The sequence below is a fragment of the Trypanosoma cruzi genome, genomic scaffold (assembly GCF_000209065.1).
Source record: "Trypanosoma cruzi strain CL Brener 1047053516705 genomic scaffold, whole genome shotgun sequence".
Classification (NCBI taxonomy): domain Eukaryota; phylum Euglenozoa; class Kinetoplastea; order Trypanosomatida; family Trypanosomatidae; genus Trypanosoma; species Trypanosoma cruzi.
Window position 1 is genome coordinate 179,690 of NW_001849523.1, and position 19,323 is coordinate 199,012.

The 19,323-nt window shown below is 49.6% G+C and overlaps 7 protein-coding genes across 7 annotated transcripts, besides 19 other annotated features; all 7 read left to right on the forward strand.

Moving 5' to 3' along the window:
- Positions 1 to 142: part of a sequence feature (areas merged during assembly that could not be assigned to a particular haplotype. This can correspond to areas where the two haplotypes were merged or to regions with more than two copies in the genome that were merged during assembly.) that runs on past the window's edge.
- Positions 143 to 290: a sequence feature (areas merged during assembly that could not be assigned to a particular haplotype. This can correspond to areas where the two haplotypes were merged or to regions with more than two copies in the genome that were merged during assembly.).
- Positions 291 to 9,090: a sequence feature (areas merged during assembly that could not be assigned to a particular haplotype. This can correspond to areas where the two haplotypes were merged or to regions with more than two copies in the genome that were merged during assembly.).
- Positions 309 to 341: a microsatellite.
- Positions 454 to 480: a microsatellite.
- Positions 768 to 789: a sequence feature (AT_rich).
- Positions 1,251 to 1,283: a microsatellite.
- Positions 1,404 to 2,018, forward strand: Tc00.1047053506679.130 (hypothetical protein, conserved; the record flags this gene model as incomplete). The annotated part of the gene is made up of 1 exon (XM_814947.1): positions 1,404 to 2,018. The coding sequence occupies one exon, from the start codon at positions 1,404 to 1,406 to the stop codon at positions 2,016 to 2,018; it is 615 nt and encodes a 204-aa protein (XP_820040.1).
- Tc00.1047053506679.140 (40S ribosomal protein S10, putative) lies at positions 2,277 to 2,762 on the forward strand (the record flags this gene model as incomplete). The annotated part of the gene is made up of 1 exon (XM_814948.1): positions 2,277 to 2,762. One exon carries the CDS (start codon positions 2,277 to 2,279, stop codon positions 2,760 to 2,762), a length of 486 nt encoding a protein of 161 aa, XP_820041.1.
- Tc00.1047053506679.150 (40S ribosomal protein S10, putative) lies at positions 2,980 to 3,465 on the forward strand (the record flags this gene model as incomplete). The annotated part of the gene is made up of 1 exon (XM_814949.1): positions 2,980 to 3,465. The coding sequence occupies one exon, from the start codon at positions 2,980 to 2,982 to the stop codon at positions 3,463 to 3,465; it is 486 nt and encodes a 161-aa protein (XP_820042.1).
- Positions 3,490 to 3,550: a sequence feature (T-rich).
- On the forward strand, positions 3,801 to 7,520 carry Tc00.1047053506679.160 (hypothetical protein, conserved; the record flags this gene model as incomplete). Its single annotated transcript, XM_814950.1, has 1 exon — positions 3,801 to 7,520. One exon carries the CDS (start codon positions 3,801 to 3,803, stop codon positions 7,518 to 7,520), a length of 3,720 nt encoding a protein of 1,239 aa, XP_820043.1.
- Positions 7,727 to 7,749: a microsatellite.
- Tc00.1047053506679.170 (hypothetical protein, conserved) lies at positions 8,080 to 12,132 on the forward strand (the record flags this gene model as incomplete). The annotated part of the gene is made up of 1 exon (XM_814951.1): positions 8,080 to 12,132. The coding sequence occupies one exon, from the start codon at positions 8,080 to 8,082 to the stop codon at positions 12,130 to 12,132; it is 4,053 nt and encodes a 1,350-aa protein (XP_820044.1).
- Positions 9,091 to 9,292: a sequence feature (haploid, non-Esmeraldo-like haplotype).
- Positions 9,293 to 19,323: part of a sequence feature (heterozygous, non-Esmeraldo-like haplotype) that runs on past the window's edge.
- Positions 12,548 to 12,574: a microsatellite.
- On the forward strand, positions 12,604 to 14,289 carry Tc00.1047053506679.180 (hypothetical protein, conserved; the record flags this gene model as incomplete). Its single annotated transcript, XM_814952.1, has 1 exon — positions 12,604 to 14,289. One exon carries the CDS (start codon positions 12,604 to 12,606, stop codon positions 14,287 to 14,289), a length of 1,686 nt encoding a protein of 561 aa, XP_820045.1.
- Positions 14,271 to 14,355: a sequence feature (GA-rich).
- Positions 14,452 to 14,493: a microsatellite.
- Positions 14,562 to 14,592: a microsatellite.
- Positions 14,593 to 14,615: a sequence feature (AT_rich).
- Positions 14,848 to 18,840, forward strand: Tc00.1047053506679.190 (hypothetical protein, conserved; the record flags this gene model as incomplete). The annotated part of the gene is made up of 1 exon (XM_814953.1): positions 14,848 to 18,840. One exon carries the CDS (start codon positions 14,848 to 14,850, stop codon positions 18,838 to 18,840), a length of 3,993 nt encoding a protein of 1,330 aa, XP_820046.1.
- Positions 18,881 to 18,914: a microsatellite.
- Positions 18,942 to 18,967: a sequence feature (AT_rich).
- Positions 19,113 to 19,165: a microsatellite.

The following is a 19,323-nucleotide window of genomic DNA, read 5'->3' on the forward strand; positions in this document are numbered from 1 at the left end:
CACGGTGTCCTTCTTAATTCTATAAAGGCATATGAATTAATTCCTGCAGGTTATTCATTTTAGTTACTTTTGTAGTGGTTGGAGGGCAGCGATGTGACGGGGTGTTCATTTAGGGAAACGAGGAAGATCGTGAGAGTACGAGTAGCTGGTGGTTAAGCAGAAGAAGAAGGAAGGAAGAAAGAAGGCCTATATCCCTTTCTTGTATGGCTCACGGCTGTGGACCACGTGCTGATCACTTTTTTTTTTTTTTTTTGAGGCGCATTTTCTGGCATTTTGGCACAAAAGGCTAATTTTTTTTTTTGTTGTTGTTGTTTGTTTTGTTGTTTGTTGTTTGTTTGTTTTTAAATAAAAAAGGGGGGAAGACCTTTTCCCATTTTTATTTGCTCTTTTCCTTCCCACATATCTGGCATGCGATATGTTTCAATAAATACTCCAGGATCAAAAGTCTTTTCCTTTTGTTTTTGTTTTTTTTTTTGTTTTATATTTGTACTGGACTGGACGCAGTGGGAGGGGGGGGGAGCTGGTCCTATTTTTGTTGTTGTTGTTTTTGGGTCTTATATTGTACGGGCGCAGTGGACAATTAAGAGGGAGTTGTGAGTGCGGTCTCCCCTGGCACGCCTGACAGCGACGTGCATGGCTCTCCGCTGCACGGCTCTGCGGGCAAGTTAAAAAAAAAAAAAACGTGGAATGAACACTAGAGAAGCGAGAAGGCCCAACGCCTCTCGCAGATGTGGCATACCGTAGATGCTTCTGGCAGGCACCTATTCTTTATTTATTTTATTTATTTTACGTGTTATTTTATTACTTTTTGGTGACGACGGATAGTCGAGCCGCCGCGCTCGCCCGGGGCGGCTGCATAACGGGGTTGTGTGGATTTTACCCCTTTTACTGCCGCGGCTACTCCGGGGACCGGGGCCGGGGCTCTCTTTTGCACATCCACCCATGAGGGCGGACGTGCTCTATGATGGTGGCCGGCGTGTGGGCCATTGGATTTCTTGAAAAGAACGAAAAGGAAACGGGAGGAATAAACCAAAGTAAAAAAAAAAGGTGATTGAATTGCGCGTGGACGTGTTCATTATTATTTTTCAGTAGTCGGCTGCTTCTTGCCGAGGATGCGGCGTTAAATGGCAAATTTGGTTGGAGCAACGGAGAAAAATCGATGAGGCAAAAATAAAAGGAATAAAAAGAGAGAGAGAGAGAGAGGGGTAATTTGGCTGGTTGTTGTGTTGGGAGGTGCGTATTGAGCCCTCTTCTTATTTTTATTTTTATTTTTTTTATTATTTCTCCCTCTTGTCTCTCTTTGTTTTTTTGCGTGTCTGGGAGGGCCCTCAGTTTGCTTATTACGAGAAGAAGGAAAAGGAAATATACATATATATATATATCAGCGAGGGACAATAAGTGGAATGGAGATGTCAAGGTCTTCAGACACGTTCAGCGCATCACGCAATCGCGTCCGTGCGGATGAAATCAACGATGAGGAGGACCATGCAGACGCGGCGTACGTGGAGAAGCACAACCTACAGTGCCTCTTCTCGGAAATGGCGGAGCAGCTTTCCGAGAAGGATCCGAAAACTGAACAGGAGGCCGAACGCATTCTGTTGGAATTTTTGACGCACCGGAAGGCGGAACGTGACCGTGCGGCTCTGCGGCTTCAGTTTAGCCACTCCTTTGAGGTAAACCTTGACAATGGGCGCAAAATCATGAGACTGCAGCTTGGTCAAGAGACTTCCACGCTTCAGTTGGAGCAAAAAGGCCGTGTGTTGAAAATGGACGAGGCTTTTTCTATTTCTTTGGAGCAAACAGAGGAGTTAACGGAGATGTTTTACGAACTTGGTCGTTTTGTTGTGGATGGGACGAAAGGAGAACAGGGGGGATTCATTAGTATTGACGAGCGGGATGTGTATCTGCTCGCCGCGGGGAGGGAATGCGCGGAGGCAGGTGATGAGCTCTTTAATTTGGCGATGCTTTTCAGCATGGACCGGGGGAAGAAGTCAGAGCAGACTTCTGGGGAAGCGTAGTGAATTGGGGATGGGAAAGCACAGAAAAAAAAGGGCACACACACAACGATAGGGGAGAGAGAGAGAGAGAATGCAAACGTTGGTTTTTTTTCTTCCTTCTTTTGGCATTATTTATTCCAATATTGTCTTTTTCTCTTGCCATTCTCATGGAATAAGGCAAATTCTGTGGGGACCAATGGTCTGGCAAAGAAGAGTGATGCATATTTGTTAACTTTTCCTCTCTCTCTTCTATTTTATTTGTAAAGTTCATCAATAGGGATGGCCACTTATGTCCCCAAACGCTCTCGCGACGACGTGTACCGCTTCTTTTTCACAGAGGGCGTCATTTCCTGCAAGAAGGATCCTCTCGGAACGTGGACGGGCTCTCTTGGCGGAAAGACCTTCACGGTGCCCAGCATTCAGGTGATGCAGCTCATGCGCTCCATGAAGAGCCGGGGACTCATCAAGGAGCAATTCGCCTGGCGCCATTTCTACTGGTTTCTCAACGACGAGGGTGTGGAATATCTCCGCAAGTACCTCTTCCTTCCCCACGACGCTGTGCCCAACACCCACAAGGCTGAATACAAGGTTCTCGAGCGCGAGGGCGGACGCGGCCGGGGACGTGGTGAGGGCCGTGGAAGGGGACGTGGTGAGGGTCGCGGTCGTGGACGCGGCGAGGGCCGTGGCCGTGGCCGTGGTTTCCACAGCGAGCGTGACGCCTACCGCACGGGTGCCGCCGCCGCTCCTGCCGTTGAGGCCCAGTGAAGTTATTGATGGCATTTGAGGAATCTAATTTGGTTTTTATTTTCTTTTTCTCTAAAACACAGCCACGTCTTTCTGTATGTGTTTTCTGTTGTTTTCTTGCTTTGACACCAAACGTGTCACCGTTTGTGATGGGAAAGGATTTTCTATGCGTGTTGCATTTGGTCTTTTATTATTATTTGTGCTTCTCTTTTGTGACTGCATCTAGTTACTGATAGGGATGGCCACTTATGTCCCCAAACGCTCTCGCGACGACGTGTACCGCTTCTTTTTCACAGAGGGCGTCATTTCCTGCAAGAAGGATCCTCTCGGAACGTGGACGGGCTCTCTTGGCGGAAAGACCTTCACGGTGCCCAGCATTCAGGTGATGCAGCTCATGCGCTCCATGAAGAGCCGGGGACTCATCAAGGAGCAATTCGCCTGGCGCCATTTCTACTGGTTTCTCAACGACGAGGGTGTGGAATATCTCCGCAAGTACCTCTTCCTTCCCCACGACGCTGTGCCCAACACCCACAAGGCTGAATACAAGGTTCTCGAGCGCGAGGGCGGACGCGGCCGGGGACGTGGTGAGGGCCGTGGAAGGGGACGTGGTGAGGGTCGCGGTCGTGGACGCGGCGAGGGCCGTGGCCGTGGCCGTGGTTTCCACAGCGAGCGTGACGCCTACCGCACGGGTGCCGCCGCCGCTCCTGCCGTTGAGGCCCAGTAACAGGCATTAGTTAATTTGGATCAATTTTTTTTTGTGTGTGTGGTTGTTGTTGTTTTTGTTTTGTTTCCTATTTTCCTTCTCATTTCAGGCGTTGCGGGGTACATGAAGTTGCTGATTGACCCGCGAATTGCAACGATTGTACGACTGGATGCTGCAGTTTTGGGTTGAGTTGTTCTTTTTTTTGGTTTTTCTTTCTTCATTCATCATGGTTTTCTGCTAAATGCTGCGCATTCACAGTCCAATACGCATAAAAATACTATTGTGCGTATTATTCACTTAGTTAGCAAAGGAGGTCATTTTAGGACATATTCGTAATAGAGCTGTCTGCAGTAGCAATGCATACTTCCGTGAAGTGGTCAGAAAAGTCTCCAGGTAGAGATGGTGTTCGCCCCCCTATTTACAGCCTCTGTTACAGTCCAGCTGCTGATACCATTGTGGCTGCTTGTGGTGTTCGGGTGTTGATGTACGACGCCACCACGGGATCCGTTTTAAATTCCCTTAAAGGGCATACCGACACTGTTTACTGTGTTAGCTGCTCCCAAGACGGCAAGAACATTGCCAGTGGAGGGGCCGATAAGACGGTTATTCTCTGGAATAACAAAGGGGAGGGTGTACTGAAGTATCAGCATAAGGAATCTATACAAGCCTTGGCGTACAATTCCTCCACGGGACAGCTTGCCTCCGTGGCAAGCTCCGACTATGGTGTTTTTACTCCAGAAAGCGCGAAGGTAGGTAAAAACGCTTTGCCCTCTAAGGGACTCTGTGTTTCATGGTCCCGGGGCGGACAGACGTTGGCCATTGGGCTTTATGACGGTACCGTTCTCTTGTTTTCACCGAACAGCTCAGAGAAGGTTCTGGTTCAACGGAATGCCCCTGTTTGGGCCCTGGCCTTTTCACCCATGACAGAAGACGGTTTGGATGTACTAGTTGTGGGATCGTGGGATAGACGGCTTTCGTTTTACAACACGCAGGGAAAGCCCGTAAGCAAAGAGAAGGAACTTCCCTGTGACCCCTGTTGTATTTCCTTCTATGGAAATGGTAGTTATTTGCTGGTGGGTGGGAGCGACCACAAGTTGGCACTCTACACAAAGGACGGTAATTTGCTTGTGAGCGTGATAGAGGCCAATGACTGGGTATGGTCAGCTCAGCAGCGCCCTAGTAGCTCTCAGATTTGCTGTGGAACAAATGATGGCTGCATCAGTGTTATTGAACTTACATTAACGACGGTGCACAGCATATTCCACGATCAGTACGTTTACCGCGACAAAATGACCGATATTGTCCTGCATCAGCTAACACTTGATAAGAAAATACGTATTCCTTGTAACGACTACATTCGCAAATTAGCAATGTATAGGGACCGTCTTGCCGTACATCTTCAAAACCGAATTGTTGTTTTTGAACTTTTCTACGATGACGAGAGGCAACTGCGGTTTCAGGATATTGCCCATATCCGAAAAAAGCTAGAGTGCAATCTTCTCTGCGTGACGTTCAATGCCGTTCTTTTATGCCTTGAGCGGCGGTTAACCATGTTTGACTTTCAGGGTAATAAGTGCCGTGAGTGGGCCTTTGAAAGCCCTGTTCGCTACATCAAATTGGTTGGTGGTGCGGAGGGAAAGGAGGCTCTTTTACTTGGTTTAAAAAACGGTGCGGGGCTACGCATTTTCGTTGACAATCCCTTTCCCACAACGCTGGTGAAGATCAACAACCCGATTCGGTGCCTGGACCTAAGCTGCATGCGCGGCAAACTGGCCGTTGTGGACGATACGGAGTTGCTTCAAGTATTTGATCTGCGAAAAAAAAATGAGGTCTTGTTCACAGCCACTGGCGTTTTGGCCGTTGCGTGGAACACGGAATATGACGATATGATCAGCTACACCACATCGCTTAAAACACTGAATATTAAAACCGGCTCCCTTCCTCCCTATCAGCAGAAAATGCCTGGGTTTGTTCTGGGATTTAAAGCCAATCGTGTTTTTAATATTAACAACACAGTTGTTGACGTGGTGGAAGTACCACACTCGCATGCCCTCTATCGTTATGTGGAAAAGAAAGACTTGGATTCTGCCTACCGCATTGCATGCCTCGGTGTGACAGAAGGGGACTGGAAGATGCTTGGGATGCATGCTATGACACAATTACGGCTAGACATTGCACGTAAGGCATTTATCCGAATTCGTGAAGTGAGGTTTGTTGAGCTTCTCAACCGATTAGAGCTGGAACAACGTCAAGGCAGTTCCAAAGAGAATCCGGAGAATGACGCACTGCTTATGGGAGACATTATGGCGTATCAAGGCAAGTTCCAGGATGCCGCACGGTGTTTTTTGAAGTCGGGGCATGAGAACAGGGCCATTGAAATGTTCTGCGATTTAAAAATGTGGATGGAGGCGAAAAAAGTCTGCAGTAACGAGACACACTTGAAGGAGTTGATTCTCCAACAGGCTCGATGGGCAGAGGATTCGCAGAATTACGTGGAGGCGGCCTCCTTGTATCAAGCCTGTGGGGATGTGGGGAAAGCAATTGCGATGATGCGCTCTGCAGGAATGGTGGATAAAATGGTGGATATGTGTAGGGCGCTACCCAAGTCGGATGTGGCTCTTATCACGGAGTGCGCCGACTACTTCAAGAAACATGGTGCGAAGCAATACGCCTTGGAAGCATACGAAAAAGTGGGTGATATTCGTTCCGTGATTGCCCTTCATGTGGGAATGCAAGAGTGGCGGGAGGCTTTTGCTCTTCTTGAGCGTTATCCCTCTTACATCCGCGAGGTGTACATCCCATGGGCGAAGTGGTTGACGGATAATGGCAAGTTTGAGGAAGCCCTTGAGGCATATCGTCTAGCCAAATGGCCGAGAGAGGCAGTTCGCATGATGGAATCACTTGCAGCGAATAGTGTGGTCTGTCGTAAGTATTGCGACGCTGCTTTTTATTACATTCATCTTGCCAGAGAATACGGGGTGTTGGAGGATGGGCAACATCTGACGGAGGCACAATGGGCAACTCGCATGAAGCTTAGCGCGGAATGTGTCCGTCGTGCCGATATTTATTACGCGTATAACTTTGTTTATGCACACGCGACGCAGCCGTTTCCATACAACGAGGTGGTACTGTTCAATTTATCCAAGTACGTGGTATCCATGCTGTCTGGCGCTGTGGTTCCACTAAATGTGGGGAAAGGTGAAGTTCTCTATACACTTGCACGTGTTGCAAACCAACTGAATATGACACGCATTGCACGTGCGGCGCTTGAGCAGCTTCAGAGTGTGGTCCTCCCTATCAAAATTACGGAGCAGGTCGATGTTGACAGTCTTTTGATTCGCAGCAAGGCCTACGCTGACAAGGAAGAACTACAAGACGTATGCTTCCGCTGCAAGCAAACTGTCCCGCAACTCACGAATTCGGGTGACCGTTGTCCGAACTGTGCCCATCCCTTTGTCCGTTCATTTGTGAGTTTTCACGCTCTTCCCCTTGTGGAGTTTACATTGTCGAATGATATCAGCGATGCCGAGGCGGAACGTATTATTTTGGCCGGTTTTGGCCGAAAGGCTGCGGAATCAAGCAACGAGAACGGTGATACGAAGTACAGTGGATGGAAGGCAGAGACTGGTGCAGATGTGATTACATTTTCTGAGAAAGAAGATAATATAGACGCCATGATAGATCAACAAATGGCTGCTATGGGAAGGGGGCCTGCGACCGGGCGAGACCCGTTTCAGGCGCAATTAGCCTATGTCACACGTCCCGGTAGACCCAATGCGGAATATCAGCCATTTGTTGTAAATGCTGAGATGCTTCGTCGGATGCGTCGGGACGAGGTGTTTATTGTTAGGGCAGGATTTGGAACACTTCCAGCACAAAACAAATATTACCGGGTGATGGACCACAGTGTGGGCATCGTCCTTTGCCCCGTATGTCAACACTTCTTCAAGGATGAAGAATACGAATACGAATGCATGAAGGGTAACGGATGCCCGCTGTGTCGTCAGAAAATGGGACGGCGGCAGGAACGCTCTATGCAAAAGATTCTTAACGATGTTTTGAGTAATGAGCAATAGCGCCGTCAAAAGAATTTGTTGTTGCAGGTATATAAATATATATGGGGGGAAGGAGAGAAAGGGAGCGAAGACTGTGGTAAACCAAGCATAAGATGGCGGGATGACTATTATAGAATGTGAAGGGGTGTTATTGGCGCAATGTGCAATGGTAGAGGTGTGTATGTTTGTGTGTACGTCGTTTGCATCGTTGTTTTTCTGTGTGCCACTTTTTTTTTTTTTTTTTTTTTTTCAATTTGTTGCAGCTTCTACCCAATGTAAATTGAAATGCACGCACTTTTGTGTTGACGATCACAATTGTGAGTGTGGACGGTTGTTGTTTTTTCCCTCTATATATATATATATATGTATCCTGTGCAAGCGCAACCCAAATTGTTGTTGTTGGTTTTCATAATTTACTGTTCTCTGCAATATTTTCCGGCTTTTTTTCTTGTATTTTATGGGGACAACACTTGTCTTTTTTTGGGGGGGGCCTCAATGTCACTTGCGCGTTATTCAACGAAAAATGAGGTTTGTTGGACGGTTCCATCCGTGAGTTTTTGGTGTGTTGGTGAGGAGTGTGATGTTGTTGAGAGTACTACTGATCGTTGCGGCTTGGCTGCCGGTCATTTTTTGCGCCGGCGACGGAGAGCCCCACAAGGAAGAAGACGCATATCGTGTGTATTATGAGCCAGACAATACCACGCTGAGTGAGCAGCTCTTGTCCTCGCACCGAGTGCCTCTTCGCGTGCGGCTGGCATCGCCGATCGATGTGGAAAGTCTCATTTGGGCCATTCGACTCTTGGATGCGAAACGAGGCCAGTGCCCGCGCCTCGGTTTGTGGGAGATGTTGCGCGTGGCGTTCGAGAAGCTTTCACTAGAGGACATCTACGGTGTGGAGCGTCTGGAGACATTGCAACGGCTGCTGTCGGATGCGGAAAGCAACGATGGCACGGACGGGACGGAGAGTTGGGGGCAGGTCGAGTTGGAGTTGCCGGAAGGCGGCGGAGTGCTTATGGTCCATTTGGGTGACATCGTCTTGCAGCATCCACCCGGTTGGAAGGAAATCGTGCAGGTGAACATGGTGACTGCGTCACTTCGTCATATGCGAGGAGAAAAAAGACGGCAAATGAGGGATTACACCAAGAAGGTGTGGGAAAATCACCAGCGGCTGCGTCGTCTGCAGCAGCTGGACATTCAGAGAGCGCGGCAACGGCGTATTGAAGTTGCCCGTGAACGTTCAGAACGGTTGGCTTTGATGAAACAGGGTTCCGAATGGCGACGAAATATTACTGAACATGTAAAGCGTGAACGCTCCGTGATTTTGCTTTTAGACACGAAGAAACAGGATGGCCCCTCTTTTGCACAACGCGCGGGACGGTGTGAGAACATTCTTCACGCGATACACACGCTGCAAAGTCAACGAGTGCTGCCTACAGAAAGACGCATGCGTTATCTTCGAGAAAAAGAAAAAAAAGTCTGTGGGGACGTCTTTTATTCCATGGAGGACCTCGCCCGCCACGAGGAACATGAGATGTGCCACTCTCGCTGTTCTTCCTACTGCGAGGGTGTTGAGGCACTTGAGAACTGGACGAGATACACCGGGTCTGCCGCATCTGTCGTGCAGTTGCATGCCTTGTACCACAACGTCCTCTTGAGCACCACAGACTTCAACAACACGGCGGCGAACTACCTTTCCCTTCTTTTTGAAACTGTCTTGGATGACGTGGATCGGGGCGTATTCTCGACCTGTGCTGAATTGTGTATTCCATCCAAGAAACTGGTTGCGGAAATGAAATTCTTTGCTGGTGTCCTGGGGATTCTTGATCACACGCCGGAAGCAAATGCGGGAGTCAATAAATTAAGTGCGGTTTGGTGGGATCGTGCCCGACACGCGTATCTACACATTTGGAGCGCCTCACGTGCCGGTTCACGACGCGCCACAGCTGCCCTTGCAACAATGAAGGAGCATGGAATTTTAGCCCAGCAACAACATCGTGTAGCAGCAGTGCTGTTGTCCACGCTGCTGTTGGAGAAGCACGCTTACTTTTGGAGACAAGTTATGAGCGTACGCGCGCAGAGCTCGGGGGAGGCGGTACCGTCGTCGCAGAGGCTGTTACGGTTTGAGCGATTCTTTGCGGAAGAAAATGGTTGGAGATTGGTCAATGAACCATTTCTCACGCGCAATCGTATCAAGGCATTCCGTTCGGAAATTGACGAGGAAGACGATACGGAATCCAGCGTCCCCCCAGATGAGGTTCCCCTGACCATCCTGCAAAATATCTTCTTGGCGCAGCTGCACATTGCTGGGATTAAGGGAGTGCCCCGGGATTTAAAACGTGCAGAGTGTCTTCTTTTGCTACTGCTTCGAAAACTGCGGTACACGTGCGATGTACCACATTTGGAGGAATTGGATAAAAAATATTTTTCGGAAGCTGGCGGGGGCGGCGCATGCGAAGAACACCTCCAGAAGTTGTGCCTGCTTCGCAGGAGTGGGATTTCCATGGGACCCTGTGGACTTCTCAATGCAACGAGTGGATTCAAACTGCACCCGAGTTTACGGCTAATAAGAAGTTCAAAGAAAATTCATGAGGTGGTTCACAGAATATTGGTGCTGCTGGCCTATGTTCACCTTTTAAATGGACTCCAGTACGATATGGCTGCCAAGTATGCTTTTTTGGCCTTGGAGGTCAGCGCTGCGGTGTTTTTCTCCGCAACGGCTGAGCTACCCAAGGATGTGAAGCATAATTTTGTTGTGGGCAACATCAGTCACAATGAGAAGCTTGTAATGTTAAAGAATAAGAATTGGCCGGCAAAGGATTTGTTGATGAACGCTCTAAGGCGTGGTGATCCTCTGGATTCGTTGTTTGACTTCACGAGGTCTGGGTTTTTGTCATCTGAGAGTCTTGTGCTTCTTGCCATGAGTGCCTTTCGGGGCGGTGTGGCGGCGCAGCGATACATTTGTTTCACGACCGAACGCTTTTTTGGTGCTCGTTCATGCGTGGAGAAAAACGGTAGGGCGCCTTGCCGCACGCAGTGGACCTTTTTTCTTCTCCGGGAGGCGTCACGTCTGTGGGAGGATGAGGCGAAAATTCCTGGCATTTTGGACCGTAGCTATCCATCCCCACGTCTTGTTGACGCGTTCTTTCTTATGGCGTCTTTGCTAAAACGTGGGAAAATCACTGTTGACGATATACGCGAGGGGGAATTGTTTACCTCGCCTCGGTACGCTTCAGGCGCCTCCCCCCCTTTTCAGCCTTTTGGGAGCGATACATCTGAGAGTTATAGGAACAGGTTGCTGCGGTTTGCAAGAAGGGTGTCGCCCTTTGCGTTACCGGGACGTCGGGTCATGGTGTACGCTAAGAACTGGCAATACTTTATCACTCGTGCTACGCCCCCGCGGAAATTACGTGTTCTTCGCGCAGCCGTGCAATCTTTCCTAGAAGAACATGACATAAATCCTCTTTTGGCTGTTAGTGACATGCATGACTACTTAGATGGCACGCGTTGGTCGTGGTTGCAAAGCCTTTTTGGCACACTGTGGGACGCAGTTCTCTATCCATTTGCGCAGACACGTGCGGAGGCCATAGAGGACCAGTTGGTGAGGGAAGTGCTACCGAAAAAAGCTTTGGACGCTGAGCCTGTTAATATCACGGAGCGTTTTGCGGCCTCAGTGCTGAGCTCTCGCCACATTCGGGAAGCGACTATTGCGTTGCAGCTTCTTACCACAGCTTTGGTTTCTGGCGAACCCGACGGCTTCACGTTGATCCTGTTGGAGGAAATGGAGCGTGGCAACGGCCACTTGCGTAGCTTTGCACACTTCATCTCGGAGCATGTATGGGGAGAAAGCCTGGCAAACGTGTGGATGGAGGAGCACAAGGCGGCCCAGTGGCATCATGCGAAGCCAAAGACGCGAGGGCGGGGTCCTGTCTTTGCCGCTGATTCGCGCATTCCTTTTTACTATGCCTTGCCCGACTCGAGGTTGGAACTTTTTGCTCAAATTGCCCTCAAGCTTGTAGAGACTCGGAAACAATACGCCATGTCAAGCGGTTGTGTAACGGCGCATTCAAATTGCACGGCTTTTCCAGCGATCAATCAGGAAATTATTCGCACCATGGCATTATGTAGTGGGGTGTTGATTGAGACCGCTGTACGTAAGGGACGCTCTTTTATGCCACGGAAGCCGTACGAGGGGATGTATTTCCCTGTAGGGAGTCTTCGCTGCCTCCAGGGCCTTCTGCAATATGTGCAATCCACGGGTATTTCACCATTTTCTGGCCTCAGCGCTAAGGCTGCTGAGCTGTTGCTTCTGGATCTGCTTGTTGAGTTGGCGAAGGCACAGGCACAGTACTATGACCTTTCTCTTGATGCCCTTGGCTCTAGCAGCAGAACTGGCTCAGATGCTGCTGATGCCAATCAAGAGGACGCGAAGAAGAATTATCGTAAGTACCTGGTGGAACCGTGGAGACGATTTTTCAATGAGGGAGTGGAAGACATTCCCCTGCCAGGACTCGGCGAGGGTGCGTATTACAACAAGCGCTTGCATCGTGTCACGGGAACGTATTATGCCGCGCGTATGCTCAGATGGTATGCCAGGACAAAAATTTGGCTGGAACAGTTTTTCGGCGTTGCGTGACGAATGGATATTTATTTGTGTGGATGTTGGCTGGTGCGCTCAACTTGGCTACTGTTTGCCGCTGTTGCGTCTCCTCCATTGGCCTTTTAGTGGCTTCTTGAGTGTCGCCAGGGTCAGCCTGGAATGTGTGGGGGGAAGTGATGATGCGAGTACCCCTGTGCCAAGTTCTCGCTGGTGTACCTCCAATCCTGTTTTCGTTTTTGCTTTCTGTTTTCAATTGAACCCCACTACAGGAATCGATACCGAGAGAGAGAAAGAGAGACTAAGAATGGAAAGGGCTGTTTTGTTCCTGTTGATTCCTCCTTTTGCCTGATATCGAGTTATCCAATTCCGCTGGAAGTGGGCTCAAGCCATGTCATTTGCGGCATCCCTTTTTTTTTTTCTGTGTTTCTTGCTTTCTTGTCGCAGAAGGATATTTTTATTTTTTTTTTTTTTTTTTTTTGGGTATTTGGGGGGAGGGCGGAGAAAAACATGTCTTCTGCCAGCCGTGCGCCATGGCGACGACTCCTCTTTCTTTTCATCTCTACACTTTTCTGCGCACTGCGGTCGCCAGCGATGGCCGACACCGTGACGCTGACGGACCCCACCACGGGTGAAGTGGTTCTGCTGACGTCTGGCAAGTTACACTCCACCGTGGCTTCGTCTTCTTCTGTTGTGGGACTGTGGCCACACGGAGACGGGCGCGATGATGACACCGCTTTCTTCAAGAGGGAAGATGACGCGTACGAGGAGTGGACGAAGAAGAAGAAAAAACAGATGCAGTGGGAGCAACAGCAACGGAAAGAAAACGAGAAAGAAGGCAAAGAGAGTGACAACAAGGAGAGTCCCAAGAAGGCGTCGAGATCAAAGTTAGAGGAGTTTTCCGCGGAGGCTGTGAAGTCCCGTAGTAAAGCCCGTCGCCAACACCTCAACGAACTCAAAAACATCTCTTCTTTTGAAATTGCATGGAGTGACGTCCGCGCTGACTCTGATCGTGTGGAAAAATTTCTCCATGACTTTTCCTCCTCCGCTCCCGATGGAGCTCCCGGAGGTGGCCCTGAAGAACAGTACACTCATCTCCTGAAAACCGTGTTCCGTCATACAGTGAGAAACATGACAAGTAAAGAGGGGTTCCTGTGGATTGAAAAGCGGATGTGTGCCCTCCCGTACCCGATGGTTCTTGAAGGGAAAGTCGTGGAGCGTGTTGAGCGGGAAGTGCGAGAAATTAAGGAGCGCATGAATAAGTTGGACTTGGCATGGCGCGCTGCGAATATAACTGAAAATCTGGAGGATATTAACTCCACCATGATGCAGATTAGAGAAAGTCTCAGTGAATCTGAAGAAATTATCAACGCCAGCAGAGAGGCACACAAGATTGTTCTTGAGCTTGTGCTTCCGCTCATACCAAATACTCGCCAGAGTGTCGCTAACCAGCTACGGGAGATCAATGCCAAGATTGTAGGAAATGACGAATCCACCGCCCTCTTGCGTCAGCAGTTGAAGGAATGGACTCGGCGCAAAAGTATTCTCAAGACCTCTAATGAAAAGATAATGAATGTGGAATTGGAACTACGCCGGGCTGTGTATAGTAACTCGCTGCTGTCTGAGAGGGATTTTATTTTCTCTCTTGCTCTGATTGCTAGGGCACGTCTGGGACAAAACACAGGAATTGAAATTGTGGATGTGGTCACGGGCCTTGGGACATGTGTCTCGCTCACCGCCGCTCAGGAGGCGGAGTTGAAAGAAACCCTCTCCTACCCGCTTGGAATCACTCTGCTGACCGTCGGTAGCGTCGGTTGGGTGATGTTGGAAGCACGCGCCTTTTGGTTGAAGCGGGTGCGGAAGTCATTGGCTTCTTTGCAGCATCCGCCTGACGTGGGCGGCCATCCGCGTAGGCAAGTTTCTTTTGTGCGTCTCTGTCTCCGAGTGAACCTGCTGCTGGAGGCGATGGTCCCGTTAGTAGTCCCATCATTTCTTCTTTACAGTGCAGTTAACAAAAAAAAAGGGGAGGTTTCTCTCTATTCCATTCTTCTTTTTTCAAGGCCGGCCCAACGGCTTGCAATGTTTGGGGTGGCAGTTGCGTTCTGCATCCTGAGCATCCTCGTGTCGTCACTGGTGGGTGCGCTGTACAGGTATGCGTCGGCCTCGTCGCCGCGGCGGAAGGTGAAAAAGAACTGAAGAAGAAGAAGAAAAGGAAACAATAATCATAATGAGGAAAAGACAAGAAAAAAAAAAAAAAGGAAGTGAGTTGGAGCGATGATGCGCCATCAATACGGTTTCTTGTGTGGATTGGGAGGGGGTGGAAAATTCCGTGTGTGTGGGCAGGTGCGACACCCCATTTTGTTTCTGTTGTTGTTGTTGTTGTTGTTGTTGTTGTTTTTGGTAAATTCACAAGCGGTGGAGGCGCATCGATTCCACATTTTGAGAAAAGAAGGGGCATTTTTGATTCATCTCTCTCTCTCTCCCTTTCTCTCTCTCTCTATATATATATATATAAATATATTCCATCCATTTATTTATCCCCTCTTCCTTACTGTGCGGAGGGAAGCAGAGATGAACAGATTTCTTTTTTTCTTAAAAGAAAAAAAAAGGGAGGAGTGCAAACAAATGGGTGTAAATGGAAGAATGTAGTGTTTGAGGAATTTTGACTGCCTTGTCTTGTTTCCTTTTGCTTCGCTCGTTTGTCGTTATTCCTGCTGTTGTATTAATAGTGATTGCCGCGAGGGGTTGCGCTGCATGCGTGCCTCGTGGGTCCTGACAGATGTGCTCTCCATACCGCTCAGTAGAAGTTGCATCAATGTGGCACGAGCGACGTACTCCAGTAGGCATGCACGGCAGATGGAGCGTCTTTTTGGTCCAGCGTGGCATCACGCCGATTTCTCGCGGACGGCGGTGGGAAAAGTGTCGGGCGCAGTCCGCGATCATCTGCGCACATCATTGGGACCAAAGAAAAGCGCCGAGTTGCGTGCAAAGGCGGTAGAGTTGGGGCTTGTCTCAGACGAGCATGACACGCCTTCCGTGGAATTCGGCGGTGAGGGCAGTTCATCGTCAAGTGACCCACTGCTCGAGTTTTTGGAGAAGAACGAAGACGAGGCCGCCCTTTTGCTTGCCATGTGGACCTCGCTGCGTCGCAGCTGCTTGCATGCCTCGGAAATATCAGAGTCCATCTCGCTCACTGCAAGGTGGTTTTTGCACCATCTCATCCGTATGCGCGCCATTGCAGCCGCGGCGCATTTTTACCAGCGACTTTTGGCGTTGGGGTTGCAATTGCAGAAGTGGGACGTCGTTCTGCTGCTGAGTAATTTGCCCTACGATCGTTGCACAACCGTGGCAGCGTCCCAATCCGATGAGTGGATGCGGAAAAAACGCCTGTCGCAATGGGCAGCGAGGTGGGAGCGTGAAAGGAGAAAAGGAGGTGAGGAAATCAAAGCGAAACCCAAAAAAGGGGCAAATAATGCGAGATACGAGAAACTGGGAGATGAAGCGGGGGAGCGTCGTGGCCCGGAGGCGGGCGCCGCCGCGTCGATTAGTGCCTTTTCGCCACAACCCACGGATTCAGCGCACGCGGACGCCCCCAGCAGGGACTCGGGTGAGACGGTTAAAAACGCACTGGGAACTGTGAAGAAAACGCCTTTGCGGCACCCCGATTGGGTCAGGCGGTGGCTTCTCTACGAGGCTTCCATGGGAAATATTGAGTTTCCCGATGGCGAGGAGTGTTTGCCTGCCACGCGTACTGAAAAGTTGGATGAAATTTGTTGTACTGACGCCTTGGGGGCTCATGAAGAATTGCTGCAGGATTCGTTGGAAGCAAATTGTCTGATGGGATTGACGGCTCAATTGAAACATCTTATGGTGCTGCAAGATGCCGGGATTTTTCTTGAGACAAAAAAAAAGAGGGACTCACAGAAGTCTGCCACCAACGTCTGGAGATGTACACCCGCCAGGAGGCATCGTCGCTACTGGGCGGAGGCACTTCATATTGCAAGCATTTACATGGATTCAAGGCCAGCAACAAAACATGTCACCTCGCTTCCCGATGAACTTCGTGATGTCATACGGCGGGCGGTGATGTGCTCTGGATCTTGGAAAGTGTGTCTCCATTACCTCGAGGCGAATCAGCGGCACAAGATCAAATTGAGTAGGAAGGATTATGCAAAGTTTGTGTTGATGGCTGCTGAGGAAGAGCCATGGCGAAAAAATCCTTCAATTGAACAGTATATGCTGCATCATTTTATTCCGCATTTTTCGGATTTAACGGCAGCCAGCTATGCAGTTCAGGCTATGTGGCTCGCATATGCATGCTCCGTCAAGCTGGATCGACCAGAGAGCTACGTGGAATTGATTGGAACTCGTGCAATGAATCTCCCTTCGGCAATAAAGGGGGCCATTATGTTTGCCAAACTTGCGGTATCACATCTGCACATTGAAGTGGAACGATACCGCACAGAGGCTGCAGCTGAACAGTTACTCGCCACCTCAATTCGACTGGGTTTGTTTTCACATGTTGGTGAGTCCATGTCAGAGAATGCCCCTTCTTCTTTGACAGAGCCAACCGAAAGGCCCGCATCTGCTCCTCTCACTGGTGTAATTCTTCCAGAGTGGCTGAGAGATTCTTTCCTGTTGGTCTGTATTTGTCTTCCCCGAGTTCTTGCTTTGGCGCCTATTCTTGTGGTTTCACAAGACGATGCGGTTCAAATTAATTCCTTTCTGCTGGATGCATTGTACAGTCGCATTGGTGTATGGGGAATATTTTCCAGATTGTACTTGGTGGAACCCTTTGCCCCTGCACGTCGAACCCAAGAGACGTCATTCATGGCCGCTTCAATGGCCTTATGTGTTCTTCGTGCTGCATTGGCGCTGTGTGTGGCTCACGGCGAGTTCTCATTACAAAACCGAGGCGTCGCTTTGTTCACACCAAAGCAACTAAAGCTTTTTTTAGGCATGGGATTGGAGGCTTTGACTGCCATTTCTTCCCATGCATCTGGCAGCGCGGAGTTGCGATCCTTCATGTTGATTTTAGTGCGGACTGCCTCCCGGTTGACAACGGAAGTGTGCCGCTTCTTCAGCCTTAACCCCGGTAGTGAGAGAGTTTTGTTTGGTGTCACCTCTGAGGAAACGGTGGGGTCTCTCAGCCTCATGGTTCAGATCCTCCTGCTTCTGCACGCGGATACTCCTGGGCGGCGTTTTCCAGTGGCCACACAATTTCGCCTTCGGTCCCTCCTTCGACCCAACAGTGGATTGGGAAAACAGGTCCGACGCTCCCTGCGGCAAAAGGAAGCACGTCAATTGGATGCTCTTCTCTGCAGGCGAGGTCGAGGGAAGGCCCGTAATAGTGATGTTTCCCCCATTGCACAGCGTCTCCGGGTCTTTTCTCCTGAGGATGTTGCACGGATTGACGCAACAGCAAAGATGCATAAATTGGTTTATTTCGCCGCTATAAGTCATGAAAATGATATCACTGCCATTGAGGATGTGCTCATCTCCCGTCTTCAATCAATGCAATCGGATGATGCCTTTTTACTGCTGCGTGTCGCCCTCCATCACCTGCGTTTGCGTCCTGGAACCTTTGGGATGCCGTTTTTTGTAAAGGTATTGCAGCGTCTTTGCATCGGCGCGACAAGTGAAGCTCAAGGGAAATCCTTATGGTTGAGGGCCATCTCGGTGTATTGGGATGCCGTGGAGCACACCGCGTGTCATTCCATTTCTATTAATGGAGCACAAGTCAACAAGAATCAGAGTTTTCGAAATTACGAGAGAGATGTTTTGTCGGCGCTTCTTTTGCCAATGTTGCAGCTTAGTATGGCGATGAAGAGAAGAGACATGGGGTGGGTTTGGTTGAACCACTGGGTTTCTCTGCACACACCTGCAGAACGTGACACGTATTGGGACATGCGTAACGTCCAAGCAAGGTCGACCCTTCTTGACAGGCGTGCGCTGCACATGTCTCTTAAACTCATCTTGAACGCACAGCGGAGGGAGGCAGTGGAGGGACCTTCCGTAGAATTAACACCAGCCCCGTTCATATCTCTCCATTGTGAAGTTGCCGTGAGACACGCAAATTGGCGAGTAGCCTTGGATATTTTGCTTCAACCCTTTGTTCGCTCTTTAAACTGTGGAAGTTCCGTTACACCACTGCCAAATATTGTTGCTGGTTCGGCGTTGCGTATTCTCTGTCGTGCCCCCACAAACATGTCTAACACCGCTCTGCGGCTGCGGGAGATTCAGGGCGACCAGTGGGATCTTCAAAGTGCCAATGCGCTTCTGTTGTTGCTTGTGCGTCAAAGACGGTGGAAAATTGCTCTTCAGCATGTTAAGGAGATGCTTCCGGCGTTGGACAGGGCGAGCACCGCCACCGGCAGCAGTAGTAATAGAACGGAGAAGAGTGAAGAACAGCTGAAGATGAACCAGGCATTTTTTCTTCTTTACGGTCTACGGGCGTGTGCCATAGGTGGATGCGGGGAGGAGGCCGCAGAGTTGTACGACCGTGTCAAGGTGTTGCTCACGGAAACGCGGCCTGACACTGCGTTGAAGAATGCGGTTACCCACGACCGTGGAAAGCATCTGGAAGAGTTGCTCTTTGCTTCCTTTGAGCCTGATGAAGTAGCGACAACTATGTCTTCTTCAGGTGATGGAAATGATCAGCTGCGCATTGTTTCGGGCCAAGCGCGCCGTTACTTTCTTCGCGCCATGACGAAGAAGTGTTTGTTCTCGCAAGGACTTCATAAATAACACGTACTGTGGTCGGTAATTGTTGGACGTCCTTTATGTGTGTAGTTGTTGTGATTGTTGTGATTGTTGTTGTTCACTTCTTGTGTGGTTGTCTGTGTCTGTTTAATTTATTTATTTATTTTTTTTTGTCTCCCCACCGCCTGACTGCACGGAGGTGCGGGGGAAAGGAGGAGGGACTTTTCTATTTTGTCCCCCTCCGTGGTCAATAGCCACTGCACTGCGGCAGACAGAGGCGCGGAATTATTGACAATTAAATGCAAATAAAACTAACTTTATTATTATTATTGTTGTTGCTGCACTCTTTGTTTTTGTCGTTGTTTTTGCTAAAATTTCTTCCCAATCTGTTTTTATTGTGAACACACACACACAAATGTTGCTCAGAGTCTCAGCGGGAGGGGCGTGGGAGGGATCGCTCGGCACCCCAGCTGCCTGCGGCGTCCACTTGCACTTGGCGGCGAAACGGTGGCGCACGGCTTTAGAAGA